This window comes from Penaeus monodon, chromosome 3 (genome assembly GCF_015228065.2).
Source record: "Penaeus monodon isolate SGIC_2016 chromosome 3, NSTDA_Pmon_1, whole genome shotgun sequence".
Classification (NCBI taxonomy): Eukaryota; Metazoa; Arthropoda; class Malacostraca; order Decapoda; family Penaeidae; genus Penaeus; species Penaeus monodon.
The window spans coordinates 2,287,927-2,302,926 of record NC_051388.1 but is presented as its reverse complement, the minus strand read 5'-3'; the positions used below and the strand labels follow the sequence as shown (position 1 = coordinate 2,302,926).

Here is a 15,000-nt window from a genome sequence, read left to right as displayed (position 1 = left end):
TTGATCTAAGAAGGGGTGGATTATTAAGCTATTGTGTAATAATCTGTTTGTCATTATTGTTTATGTAGGCTTATGCGAAAATGCCTCAGGTCAGGCCAACGCGCAGTGCATGACATTTTGGAACATTCTTCATTTTCATTGCGTTCTCACAAGCTTTTATTTATTTATTAACTCATTCATTCCTTCGTCTGTTTAGTTATTCACCCACCTACACCTAAATTATTAATTTATTTATTAATTCATTTTCATCTACTCATTTCATGATATATCTATTTATTAAGCTATTTATCAATTCGCTCATTCGTTCATTAATATATTCGCTGATCCATTTATCTATAAATTAATCTACATATCTATCCGGTTACTTATTCGTTCGTCTCATCCCTCTGCGCTTCCCAATCTCCAACCAGACTTCACCAAGCTCCGGTCGCTGAAGAAGAGAAATCCGAAACTCAAGCTGGTGGCTTCCATCGGCGCCGAAAACGTTAAGACCGAAACGTTCTCTGTGGTGACGTCATCGGTGGAGAGCGTGGCCAACTTCACGGAGGGCGTGGTTGCCTTCGTCACTGCTAATGGCTTGGATGGCCTCGAGGTGGACTGGAGGTGGCCCGGACAAAATGGGGGTGACAAGGACAAGGATGACGTCACCACGCTCATGAAGGTAAGGGTTGAGGGCGATGATGATAAGGACGAGGATGAGGACGGTGGCGATGATGAGGAGGACGATGGTAGTGATTATTATAATGATACTAGTATTTTTCAATTTCAAAAAAAAGGTCATGAAACTGTCATGAACAAATAAAGGGTTTTCAAGAAATCATATCCAAACCACACTGCATTTCCCAAACCCTTCCGTCTTGCACCGCCTGACCCCCTCCTCCGCCTTCGTAGGTCGTTCGCCTCGCTCTGGACCAGAAGGTGCACAGCGTGAGCCGAAGGACGGCGACGGAAGCTCCTGCCGAAGACACAACGGAAGCCGAGGACGCAACTGAGGGACCACAGGAAGTAACAGAAGCTGATAATGTTACAGAGACCTCTACCGACGCCCCATCGACGACCATCGCGCCCGAACAGGAGGATGCGAGGTAAGGACTCCCGGCTCTGGGTCTGCCGTAGTTGAAACTTCATTCTTTTTACTTCATCATTTGGATTTTCAAGTCAGTGTTTGGTCATTTCTTCATTGCCTGATCATTTAGACTGATCTCTACAGTTGATTTGTGTTAATTTCAAATCCACTTTGCTCTGAACCTAATTCGTTACTTTAGTGTAGTTTCTCCCAGCTGTGTTTGCTGCTCGGGGTTTCAGCTCGGCTTAAGCTAATCCCACAGAACTCCGCTCTAGTTTCTGGCGGTTTTTGAAGCCTTTTAAAGTGCAGTAAATAACCCTCCAGTTCGTTTTCCAGCCTCGGGTCAGACTACCTGGTCCTCGAATCAGGTTCCGAATACGAGGTGACCCTCCGGCCCGAGATAGAGGTAAGACTCGAAGACACAGGACACACGATCAAGGAGAAGAAAGAGGACAGTCATGGGAAAAAACAAGCAAAGACACCAACACGACCTTACCGTGGAAGCGTTAAGTTCAGCGTGAGTTTTATGCACAGTATAGCTTTAAGTTCCCCTAAAGCTTATCTAAATCTAAGTCACGAAGTCTCATCCTGTCCACCCCCACGGATGCACTAATCTGGATGTTTGTAAAGGCATCTTGTAGTCTCTCCATAGATGTTTGCCTCCTGTAGAAGCACGACGTTTTACACTTTTTGCCAATAACTTTCCTCCTCCTTCTGTTTGACTTATTTTGAGACTGTGAAAGGAGCGAGCTTCTCGTAAGTCCTACAGGATACGAACAGCTACTGGGGAATACTTTCCTTCAGTGAATGGCACAGAGCTACAATTTGTTAATTCTGATCATGTAGCCCTCTAGGAGTTACGAGTATCCGCTGCATCCTTAATGAACGTTACTAATACTACTTTGTTCTCTTCTAACATGGAAAAATATATACAGTACCCTGCATGTAGAACAATGGAGGGAAGTACAAGGAAACACACGAATATGCCGAAGGCCTTTTCGCACTGACTGCTTCATCAGGGCAGGGCATTTACTGCCCTGATGGAGCAGTAAATGCAAAAAGGCCTTCGGCATATTCGTGTGCTTCCTTGTATTTCCCTTCTTTGATCTACTTGCACTTTGCTCGACATGAAATACAATACCCTGCATACAAATACTTCTAGACCTGTTCACCATTACTAGTTTTAAGAATCCTTCCTCCTTCCAGGATTACTTTAAGCTCTCAGGCGTCCTCACCACCACGGAGACGCCCTCGACAACCCCCTCCTCTGGATGGAAGATCGCCAAGTCTTCTCAGGCATCCGAGAGGAAGGCAAAGCAAGAAGTGGAGAAGAAGGAGAGAGGAGCCATCCTTATGATGACCTTGTCTCCCCAACCCGAGTACCTTGTCAAGGGATATGACCTGAAAGCCCTCACTAAGTATGCCATTCTCTCTCATGGGCAATTGTATCAGAACAAAAAATAGTATCCAAAAATACCTATCCGATTCCAGACACCTTTTTTTGAAGTCATGTTGATGGTAATAGGCACCTCATTGGAACTCTCTTTAGATCTGACAATTGCTGACATCTCCCTCTTTCATCCCAGGATTGTGGACTTCTTCAGTCTCCCCACCCACAACCTGACAGAAGATCGCCCAGATGCAACCACTGAAACCTTCCACCACAGCCGTCTCATGGGCGTGTCCGATCTCGAAAATGCGGTAACAATCACGATCTGGTTTTATTCTCATTCAGCATACTTGATGCATTTCATGTATTTCCATTATTCTATGTATCATTTGTATGGCTTATATAAACATACATGTATATTATATATATATATATAATATATATATATATATATATATATATATATATATAAATCCCTCATAAACAGAATAAATATGTACATAACCATAGTCAAACACGAACACAACCTTTATCTTTGTGCCATATTCCTACCAATAAATCCCCCCATTGCAGGATTCCCTCGTGGACTTGGTGGTGTCCCTCGGAGTGCCACTGGACCACCTGATCCTCGGACTGCCAGCCACTGCCGCTGTGTTTACCCTGAAGGACGAAGACCTCAACACCCCCCGTTCCCCGGCCGTTGGAGCCCCCAACTTTATTCCTTACAGAGAGGTATGAGACTCTGCTCTCTGGTTTTGTGAGTGTCATTGGTGTTTGTATAGTGGAAGGGAAATGAGTGTTTTCGTCGTTGATCTGTGTCTCAGCACGCAGTAGACCTGGTAATGATCATAATAGTTCAAAAAATGAAATTAGTAATAATGCTAATGATAATAAGGATGACAATAATAATGTTATTACTATAATAGGAATAATAATAAGAGTAAAAAAATATTAATGATGATATTACCCATTCATCTGCAACATTTCCAACACAAGGCCCATGAGGATAAACTCATAAATCCGAGCTCGATGACTTTCAGGCATGTATGATGATGGAAACCGGAAACTGGACGGTGGAACGCGACGAGGATCTGACCGGACCGTATGCCTTCCTGAACACGACGTGGCTGGCCTTCGACGACCCTATAAGCGCCATGATCAAGGTGGGACAACTTGAGACAACTTGAGACGGACTCACGTGAAGCAAGACGGTGAAACCTTGACATTATACCAGACAAGAGATGAAGCCTCTGGACTATAGCTCGTCGAAAGTACGAATAGTAGGAGGTGATGATGAAAATCACGAATGAAGACTGGATGAAAGGTGCCTTAATGGAAGAGTTACTCGCAAGAGACATCCACAATGTGATTAGCAATTATCCAAATATTTCAGTGTTTAAAAGACCAAATCCATTATGATATACGTAACTTCAGAAATTACTGATAATACTAAAGCTGATGCAACCGCCATGTGGCAGATGACAACCACAGGTTATGGAGCAATTAAAACCCTTTATAAATGCACCAATGAAATTGTCTCAAGGAATAAACCTCACAAGATTATGATGATATTAATATGAGAATGAAATCATATGGTAAGTACGAGCACTATTACTGGTTCGAGGAAAGAGAGGTGTCCATCCATTTCCCGACAGGTGTTGGAATTTATCGAATATTACTACAAACTTCTACTTTCCATAAGTGTTAACAGATACACATCTTCAGGAAATATACTAATATATTACCTACTGCAACGTCTCCTAGTCTCAAACCGATGCATTATCTAATGCTTGATACTGATCTGACATTACATGATTCCGGTACAGTGGGCATGTACACTACCTATACATATAGATGTACTTCAGTTGTCGACTCTTTAGACTTCTTTGGACTATTTTCAGGACTTTATTAACAAAACAGTTTACTTTTTTTTATTTAAAATTGACATAAGCACATAATATTTGAGAGAGAAAAGTATAAAATAATTCATACTTAAGTAATGCACATATGGTTATAACATGTTTTGGAATTCCCCTGTAGAGCAAGTATGTGTTGCTTCGAGGACTGGCTGGTGCAGCTCTACATAATTTGGAAAGCGAAGACTGGGACGACCAATGCAACCAAGGCAAATACCCTGTCCTGTCAGCAATACACGATACATTTACACAGGTCTGCATAGTTTTTCTTACCGTTTTTTTTTTTTTTTTCTGGTAATACTATTCTATATTATGTTTTATATCATTACTATTCAACTGCCTGAAGTCAACTCTTTTTTTATTTTATTCAGCTTGCCCGAACACCTCGACGTGCTGTTCTGCAAAGTCTTGTTGATGATTTGGAGACTGAGGAGTCCTCCTTCCGGCCAATATCTGTTGCTTCCCCAACTGATCTTCGAAATTCACCCTTTAGAATTGTTCGCATTGTTGATCGAACTGGAGCTATTAAGGCAATCCGGTACATATACTTTGTCCTGTTTTAATTATATATATATATATATATATATATATATATATATATATATATTCATACTAATAATTCATATACTGCAATGAAATGACAATTCATATTTAACTGAATCTTTATGTAATCCCAAATTCAATTCTTTATTTCAGAGCAAGTTCTGAGTCAAGGTTCGAGTGCTCCCGTCAAGGCTTTTACCGGGACCCTGCTGATTGTTCCCAATTTTACCGATGTGTAAAATTCAACCAATACGTGGATGACTTCACTGTCTTTGAATATTCATGCCCCTCTGGACTTGTGTTTGATGATCGTTGGGAGATCTGTGCATGGCCCTCTGCAGCTCCTCCATGTGATGGTTCCTCAGAAATTTTCCCGGTTCCTCGTAGAAAGTTTTCTTGCCCTGGAGAAGGCTACTTCACTGATCCAGAGAACTGTCGCTGGTTCTTTGCTTGCAGAGATTACTATGCGAATGGAACATACACTCAGTATGAGTTTAGGTGTCCATTTGGACTTGCTTATGATGAGGCTAATGGACTGTGCAACTGGCCCTGGCTTGTGGAAGGTTGTGGACATACTGGACCAATCCCCAATGGATATGGTGGTGTGAGTAGTGGTGCAGTCCCAGTTAGCGTAGCTTCCATTGCTGGAGGTGGATTCAGCCAAGGCAAGGCAGTATTTGGAGATGGGTCTGCTTCTCAGGATCTGTACGGTGGAAGCAGTGAAAGTTGTGAAGACTGTGGTTCTACTGAACTTGCAATTGGTGGCCAAGGAGTCTACAATGCTAACCGAGGCCTTATTGTTGGTGCAGATCAGAGCAATGAACGACTTTCATATGGTACCTTCAAAAACACTGGAGTTCCAACCATCCCTGGAACTGGCTTTAGTGGACATAGCAGTGGCAGGCAAGGAAACAGTATTGGCTCTACTGCTTTTGGTTCTTCATCAAATAGGAGGCCAAGCAAAACACAAGGAGGAAGGAGGAAGTCCTCTCGCGGTCGGAATGGTCAGGGATACAACTACCAGGAGCCTGACAATGCTTTTAATCCTGCTGAGGTTTCAGGTGGTTATGCTGCTCCAAATTCAGGATCTAGGAGAAGACCTTCCTCTTCTTATAAAACTCCTAGTGCAACAACTCGTACACCAACTACTGCTTACCAATCTGTCACTTCTGCTCCTGCAACCACACCTTCCTCTGGATATGTATATCCTGAACCAGCTAATCCTTTCACCTCGGGAAGTTCCATCCAGGTCTCAAAGCCTTCACCAGTAACTTCTGCTCCAATCAGGCCAAGCACATCCTATTCAAGACCTTCTTCATCTTCAGAAGAGAGTACTGGTGGTTATGCATCATCATCTGGACACTCAAGACCTCGACCCTCAAGCGGAAATGCTAGTCCAGCACCAGTAAACCCATTCTTAGCTGCTTCATCCCATGGGTCAACAGAGTCTTCAGATGAAGATGGCTCAGATGGTTATGAATATGGGGCACCAAGTGGAAATGCATTTGATCCATTCAGTGCTGGGTCATCAAGTGGTTCCAGGAAAGGAACTCAGGGAAGCAAATCAAGAGGGCATGGTTCACCAGGAAGCACTAGCGGATCAAGAAAGACGAGTGGCAGTGTAGGCTCTTCCAGTGGAGTAGGACATTTCACTATTCCTGGTAGCTCTAGTGGTTCATCTGGTAGTAGACATAGCTCTGGAAGTGGTGCATCAGGAGGTTCCAGGGGATCAGGAACGCCTGGATCAAGAGGGTCAAGTGGATCATCTGGTGGATACGCATACTCAGCTCCTGCAAAACCATTCGTAACTGGCTCTTCTGGAAGTTCTGACTCATCTGAAGAATCTGGAAGCCACTTTGGTGGATCTGGCACTGGAGCCCATGGTGGTTCTAGTCACTTTGGTAGTTCATCATTGGGTACTGGAGGTCGTGGAGGATCCAGCGGGTCTAGCCACTTTGGTGGTTCCTCTGGAAGCAGTGGATCAAGAGGCTCAACTGGATCATCGGGTGGATATTCATACTCTGCACCTGCAAAACCTTTCGTAACTGGCTCCTCAGCAGGATCTGCTGGCTCATCTGAGGAAGAAGATGGATCTGGATTCCTTGGAGGTTCTGGAAGCCGAGGCAGTTCCAGTGGTTCAAGCCACTTTGGAGGATCATCATCAGGATCTGGAAGCCGTGGCAGTTCCAGTGGTTCAACCCACTTTGGAGGATCAGGATCTGGAAGCCGTGGCAGTTCTAGTGGTTCAAGCCACTTTGGAGGATCAGGTTCAGGAAGCCGTGGAAGTTCCAGCAGTTCTAGTGGATCATCTGGTGGATATTCATACTCTGCACCTGCAAAACCTTTCGTAACTGGCTCCTCAGCAGGATCTGCTGGCTCATCTGAGGAAGAAGGTGGATCTGGAAGCCGAGGCAGTTCCAGTGGTTCAAGCCACTTTGGAGGATCAGGTTCAGGAAGCCGTGGAAGTTCCAGCAGTTCTAGTGGATCATCTGGTGGATATTCATACTCTGCACCTGCAAAGCCATTTATAACTGGTTCTCAGCAGAGCTGCTGGCTCGTCTGAGGAAGAAGGTGGATCTGGAAGCGGAGGCAGTTCCAGTGGTTCAACCCACTTTGGAGGATCATCATCAGGATCTGGAAGCGTGGCAGTTCTAGTGGTTCAAGCCACTTTGGAGGATCAGGTTCAGGAAGCGGAGGCAGTTCCAGTGGTTCAAGCCACTTTGGAGGATTATCATCAGGATCTGGAAGCCGAGGCAGTTCCAGTGGTTCAAGCCACTTTGGAGGATCATCATCAGGATCTGGAAGCAGCAGTTCCAGCAGTTCTAGTGGATCATCTGGCGGATATTCATACTCTGCACCTGCAAAGCCATTTATAACTGGTTCCTCAGCAGGAGCTGCTGGCTCGTCTGAGGAAGAAGGTGGATCTGGAAGCCGTGGCAGTTCCAGTGGTTCAAGCCACTTTGGAGGATCATCATCAGGATCTGGAAGCCGAGGCAGTTCCAGTGGTTCAAGCCACTTTGGAGGATCAGGATCTGGAAGCGGAGGCAGTTCCAGTGGTTCAAGCCACTTTGGAGGATCATCATCAGGATCTGGAAGCGGAGGCAGTTCCAGTGGTTCAAGCCACTTTGGAGGATCAGGTTCAGGAAGCCGTGGAAGTTCCAGCAGTTCTAGTGGATCATCTGGTGGATATTCATACTCTGCACCTGCAAAACCTTTCGTAACTGGCTCCTCAGCAGGATCTGCTGGCTCATCTGAGGAAGAAGGTGGATCTGGATTCTTTGGAGGATCTGGAAGCCGTGGCAGTTCCAGTGGTTCAAGCCACTTTGGAGGATCAGGTTCTGGAAGCCATGGCAGTTCCAGTAGTTCAAGCCACTTTGGAGGATCAGGTTCTGGAAGCCGTGGAAGTTCCAGTGGTTCAAGCCACTTTGGTGGATCATCATCAGGATCTGGAAGCCGTGGAAGTTCCAGTGGTTCTGGGCATTTTAGCATTTCATCATCCAGAGGCTCTAGTTCTGATGGATCATCTGAAGAGGACAGACATTCTGCTGGTGGATCTGGCTATGTATATGAAGGTCCTTCCAGTGGTAGCACATTTGATCCATTCAACAGTGGATCTGGAAGCAGTGGATCAGTCAGTCACTTTACTGTGTCAGGATCAGGTTCTAGAAGTGGATCATCAAGCCACTTTGGTGGATCAGCAGGATCTGGAAGTCATGGTGGTTCTGGTGATGCTGGAAGTGGATCCAAGGGTTCTGGATTCTTCGGAGGAGCAGGTACTGGAGGTGGACATGGAAGTGGGTCTGGATCTGGCCACTTTGGAGGCATCGGAGGCTCTGGAGGCGTTGGGGGATCTGGAGGCCGAGGCGGTTCTGGAGGATCTGGAGGCCGAGGCGGTTCTGGGGGATCTGGAGGCCGAGGCGGTTCTGGAGGATCTGGAGGCCGAGGCGGTTCTGGAGGATCTGGAGGCCGAGGCGGTTCTGGAGGGGCAGGTGCAGGAGGTGGATATGGAGGTGGTTCTGGATCTGGCCACTTTGGAGGCGTCGGAGGCTCTGGAGGCAGCGGTGGTTCTGGAGGATCTGGAAGCCCTGGATTCTTTGGAGGTGTTGGTGGAACTGGAGGAGTTGGAGGTGTGGGTTCTGCTGGCCCTAACGGTCCTTATCGCACTGGCTCTGCAGGAGGGTCTGGCTCTCCCAGCAAGTCCCAAGGATATTCAGGCGTTGGTTCCAGGAAATCCATTGCTGGCGGACCTTCACTCGTTGCTAAACTGACTCGCGGCAGGAAATTCCAGAGATTCGGGCCGGGAGGACGCCGTGACTTTGATGACACTCTAGGCCCAGAGGTTTGTGAGCGAGCAGGTTTGTTCCGTCACCCAGACACATGCGACAAGTTCTATGAGTGTTACTGGGACAAGTGGATTGAGCGCTTTACTCTCCACGTATTTGACTGCCCCATCACCATTGTATATGATTCTGGCATCACTGCTTGTAACTGGCCCTTCAACGGCCCCCAATGCAACGATGATAAGCACTAGATCAGCAACATCAGATTTCCACGTTTTTATCCAAGAAATTTTATAATCTTTACATCTAAAAATCTGTAAAACAACGGCAATAGCAGTGAGCATCCACCTTTTATAAATGGCCTTATTTTAATGCCATGGTTTTCACATTTCATAGTGTGTTGCTGTTGTCAAGGGAAAAAGTGATTAATAACCAGTAGACTTTTGCAATGACCAAATGGATGCCATTAATCTCAAAGTATTGTATAAATGTCTCTGTAACCTGTTGGTGAAGTAGTCGAACACCGATAGGCTATTTATTCAAGATATCTATTTATTTCGTATTTATTATCAGAGCTTATGTGACCAAGTGATCCATGGTCCCTTAAGTACTCTCTCACCCTTACTTAGGAGTAGCTGTGCAAACATTCACGATTCTGTGCCAAAAGAACAACTTACAGTAATGATAGGTATTCCTTTTCACATTGCAGTATATGAAGTATATTCCTGGGTGAGAAAATATCACGTAAAATAAATTGGTCTATCAGATAATACAATTCAACATCTGCTTAACAAGGTGCACACATACACCAGCATATTTCCAGGAATCACTATGCACAGGCCCAAACGGTGACCTCCTCATTAAAAAGTATAAAATTCTTATTGAATCTGTTACTAAAGAATAATGATAATTGAACAAATTCACTATCATGATATCCAGTAGAAGCACAACCCAGGTTTTTAATCACTTGTGACGAAGATGTCCACAGTAGAGCAAGAACAAAAGTGACAGGATACGTCATGTCTCAGTTGTTTCAAGTGAAGCACCACCAATACATAAAATCTCAATTTACATCTTGTACCTTTCATATTAGTCTCTAGATGTATGTTACCTGATATTCATCATTTTAAGCCAATATTTGTTTAGCTTCTTGTACGTGATTTCGAAAGAGAAAGCTGCTTTACCTGCTGAAATTGTGCTTGCGGTCTCCAGCTCAGGGCCTGGTGCCGCGGAAAAGCTTCAACCCCCCTCCCCTCCCCTTTCGTGCTCGCCCAGGAATCTCTGACTCGGAACTGCTTCGTCGTGCTGTTCGAAACCAGTGGTCATAGGACTTGAGTTCTCTTCTTGGGGGAATCCTTGCTTGATTTCACTGGCTTCTTCGTATTCAGATTTTTAAAAATATTAATCGCCTAGTAGAGATTCCAATTGCTGCTTGTATGTTTTCAACAAACCATGCTGGATTATGTTTTTATAAAGGCACATCTATACATAATGTATGTGTATATGTATATATATATGTATATATATATGTATATATATACATATACATATATATGCATATATGTGTGTATGTTTTGTATAAATGTACATACGTAAAGTATATACACATACGCATACGTATGCACACTAGCGCGCGTTCGTATGTAGACCAATGTCTTAACGTATAAATGGTCCAATTTATCTCCACGCTACTAATGGGATGGACGCGGTGCTGCAATTCTTTGGTGTAAAATCTCATTACTGCTGAAAAAAGCACTTCCTTTGCTGGTAATAACTTTATCAGCGCTTCCCTTGGTGTCTGTGTTATACTATAGATATTTTTTTCCCCTTTGCAAATGCCATTTTCTTGAATTAGGGTTTTGTGATATTTATTATTTCATACTGTATATGAATTTGCTGAATTCATTAAAATCCATGTGATAATCCTGTACAATATCTAAAAAAAAACATAATATATATTTTTTTGAAAATCATTGTACGATACTGTAAGTAATAATAAATATATTGATATTTATATATTTCTCGCTTTTCGTTTTCCCGAATCTTTTAACAAGCGAATCCTGTCTGAAAAGTGTGTGTGTGTGTTAAACACGTCCTTGGCATCATAGAAAATAAATTTCCCAAAATGGATTATCACGACCTGCCAACAATTAAATAAAAATGCATATTACATTACAATATCAAATCACTGTGGTCTGTTTGTGTATGTATGTATGTGTGTGTGTGTGTGTGTGTTGTGTGTGTGTGTGTGTGTGTGTGTGTGTGTGTGTGTGTGTGTGTGTGTGTGTGTGTGTGTGTGTGTGTGTGTAATCCAAACCACGTACTAATCTGCTTAAACACAAGCAGATAGCCCCAGAGATACACAGAGAGAAAACCAGCGTCTAAGCAGAAGTAAAAGAAAATAAGATAAATGTTGAGAAAAAAAAAAAAAAAAACAGTTATTTACATCATCCATTCATATTTCCCAGAAGCATAAAGATCTTGAGAGGGATACAGGTAACCTCAGTATTAATTAAATATCTTGATATTTAGCTGAGGTAGAACAGGTGTGTAATACGATTAATCAATATATGTTACTCGGGTGACACCGTTACATAAGTATAGTTATTCAGATATTTAATGAACACGCAGACAAACATTCCCCTTATACAATACACACACACACATATACATATATACGTGTGTGTGTGTGTGTGTGTGTGTGTGTGTGTGTGTGTGTGGAATGAAATATAGCATACACACCTATACATATATACGTGTATGTGTGTGTGTGTGTGTGTGTGTGTGTATGTGTGTGTGTGTGTGTGTGTGTGTGTGTGTGTGTGTGTGTGTATGTGTGTGTGTGTGTGTGTGTGTGTGTGTGTGTGTGTGTGTGTGTGTGTGTATGTATGTAAGACAATGAATGCGGAGACAGATGATGAAATGTAAAACTAGCATAGCAAAGGAAAAAATATATACATCAGACATTTCGTGAGAAAAAAGAAAAATCAGATAACACATCTGTTATCATACAACGTGATTAGATTACGATTCAAGTCAGTTAGCCTTCATAATCAATGCATTATAAATTATGTAATTAAATATTGAAATGCACATTAACAGCAACAGTAACATCATACCAATAATAACACTGAACTTTAAACCTAAGGTAAAAACACACTGACTTCACTAGGACATCAGTTTCAACCATAAACATATATACATTAATTACAAAAAAAAAAAAAAAACTAAAACCAACAAAAAATTAACAATTAAATGAAAACAACCACAATGCATTAACACGTCATAAAGGCAACAAGATTTTTTTTATCATAATTCAACCACAGAAAACGGATTCAAAGTAGGATTCATAATAAAACTTAGAATATCGGTAACTTACAGATACAAATGAAAATGATAAAAAAAAAAAAAGTCTTTTACATAACACGTGTTTCAGACCTACATTTGAAATCCTGAGATAATCATGACTTTCATAATATTTACATGATATATAATGCATTCAGGGAAGTATGCATTAGGAAAGTCTTTGCCACATTTTTTTTTTTTTTTTTAAGTAAAGAAAAATAAATAAGCAGAAGGAAACGAGGCTCACGTCTATTTGAGGAGAATTTACGCGAAATCAAGGCTATGTTACATTCATACTCACCCTCTTGTGTGTTTTTTTTTTTTTTTCATTATTTTCATTATTTCAAATATTGGATTATATTAATTTCAATTATTCGTTTCTTCGTCTTCTTATTGTGATACATACACACACTCACACACACACACACACACACACCACACACACACACACACACACACACACACACACACACACACAACACACACACACACACACACACACATATATATATATATATATATATATATTATTATTATTATTTTTTTTTGGGGGGGGGCGGGTCACTGTTATTTAAATGATTTTGATTATGTGAATTACTTTCATTCCCCCGCGATAATGAGAGCCTAACTGGAGGATCAAACAGACGTGTGGCAACAATCTCCAATTCTGGATTCAGATAGGAATGGCGAATCTATGCTAATCCTCGAATTGACTAAAGTCCTAAAATTTGTATATTTTTGAATGGTACATAAGCTTTTAAAGTTCTACATAATCGTTTTAGAGTCAATTTCATTTACCTAAACAAATTATTATTTGTTTTTTTTTTAGGTTATGCACATGTATTTTTTTTTATGTATGCTATATTTTTATGAGTAATGGCGGGGGGTGAAGATGAAACATGAGAGAAAAAAAAGGGATTATCATTAACACAGTAATCCCCTTTTTTGAGAATATACCAAACAGTCCTTGGAAATGTTGAATATTCTGTAGATTAAAGTCGAAATAAGCTCTTTACACTAAATCGGAATATATGCTAGAACACGAAGGATTTTTATGGACAGTTTTCATACCATATGATGTTATATCAATGTCAAAAAAAAAAGAAAAAAAAAAAAAGGGTAAAACATTAACTTTTATTTCGCGCGTAAATTTGATATTAGGTCGTTATCCCTTCAGCTAGTTCAAGAAGCTTTCAGTAAGCATTCTCTTGGGGATTTAAATAACTTAAATAACGTTTCATAACTTAAAGAACGTCTCTGATTGGTGGGTGAACACAAAGCTTGACTGTGATTGGTGGATGTGAGCTGATCAGTCACCTTACGACAGTCTCACTGACCAATGAGCAGCCTTGTTTCAAACGTCAAGTTGAACAGACTATACCAGCTTATTTGAAATAAAATGCTTGTTTAGAATCTATAGGACTTTCCTGTAACCGTTTTTTTTATTTTTTATGTTTATGATACATGAAAATATTAACGAGAGATCAAAGTAAAACTGTATCTTTCGTGTCCAATAGTTTTCCAAATTAATTTCTGTTTAAACCTAAAAAAAAAAAATATTTCTGCTATATAACTGAATAAAAATAAAACGTAAAAGGGTCCTTCATTATTTTTTTGTTATTTCACAGTTACTTAATCAAATTGCTTACTTCAGAATTATATACATACGTGTGTCTATATGTTTGTGCGTGCGTTTGAGTGTGTGTTCGCAGTGTATGGGTGTATTTGTGTGTGTGGGTGTTTGGGTATATGTTTGAGTTTGTCTGTGTGTGTGTGTTTGTTCATGGGTGTAAGTGTTTGAGTATGCATGTGCGTGTGTTTGTATTTGTGTGTATGGGTGTATTTGTGTATATTTGTGTGTGTGTGTGTGTGTATGTGTGTGTGTGTGCATGACGCATGAAGTAAAGAAATTGCCATCCTTTTCGAGCAAGAAAAAAAAAAAAAAAAAAAAAAAAAAAAAAAAAAAAAAAAAAAAAAAAAAAATATATATATATATATATATATATATATATATATATATATATATATATATATATATATATATATATATATATATATATATATGTATATCTCAGACAGCAGCAGAACGCCAGCCACCGAGTACTGCATCACACTATTTTCTCATCGTGCAGAACCCGATCACACTTATCATAGCAACGTGATCAACAGGATCGAGATTACACTTTTAAAATCTGCTAATAAGAATACTATCCTTTTTTAAAGACATACTTTAAGATCTTTTTTTTTTTAGGTCTAGACAGAGAGAAAAAAAATATTGTGACCACTTTTATAAGAGGCCTTACAAGAAGTAATATAATAAAGATGAGAATAAGAAGAGTGGTAACGAGAGAGAGAGAGAGAGAGAGAGAGAGAGAGAGAGAGAGAGAGAGAGGAGAGAGAGAGGAGAGAGAGAGAGAGATGGACGAGAGAGGAGAGAGAGAGAGGAGAAAGAGAGAGAGA

General features: G+C 41.3%; 1 protein-coding gene across 18 annotated transcripts in view; it reads left to right on the top strand.

The window, feature by feature from the left end:
* The window catches only part of LOC119590258 (hornerin-like), a 177,430-nt gene extending 166,217 nt beyond the window's left edge, over positions 1 to 11,213 (top strand). For 2 of the 18 annotated variants that reach the window (XM_037938994.1, XM_037938995.1), the window contains 11 exons: positions 411 to 661; positions 892 to 1,085; positions 1,403 to 1,583; positions 2,273 to 2,484; positions 2,653 to 2,767; positions 3,030 to 3,188; positions 3,497 to 3,619; positions 4,497 to 4,625; positions 4,744 to 4,910; positions 5,069 to 7,146; positions 7,669 to 11,213. In XM_037938994.1, coding sequence (XP_037794922.1) covers positions 411 to 661; positions 892 to 1,085; positions 1,403 to 1,583; positions 2,273 to 2,484; positions 2,653 to 2,767; positions 3,030 to 3,188; positions 3,497 to 3,619; positions 4,497 to 4,625; positions 4,744 to 4,910; positions 5,069 to 7,146; positions 7,669 to 9,446 — 5,387 coding nt within the window. In that variant the 3' untranslated portion in view covers positions 9,447 to 11,213. Of the gene's footprint in view, positions 1 to 410; positions 662 to 891; positions 1,086 to 1,402; positions 1,584 to 2,272; positions 2,485 to 2,652; positions 2,768 to 3,029; positions 3,189 to 3,496; positions 3,620 to 4,496; positions 4,626 to 4,743; positions 4,911 to 5,068; positions 7,363 to 7,668 lie in introns of all 18 variants that reach the window. The other 16 variants (XM_037939044.1, XM_037939027.1, XM_037939026.1 and 13 more) reach the window with 16 other exon arrangements.
* The last annotated feature ends 3,787 nt before the right edge of the window (positions 11,214 to 15,000 follow it).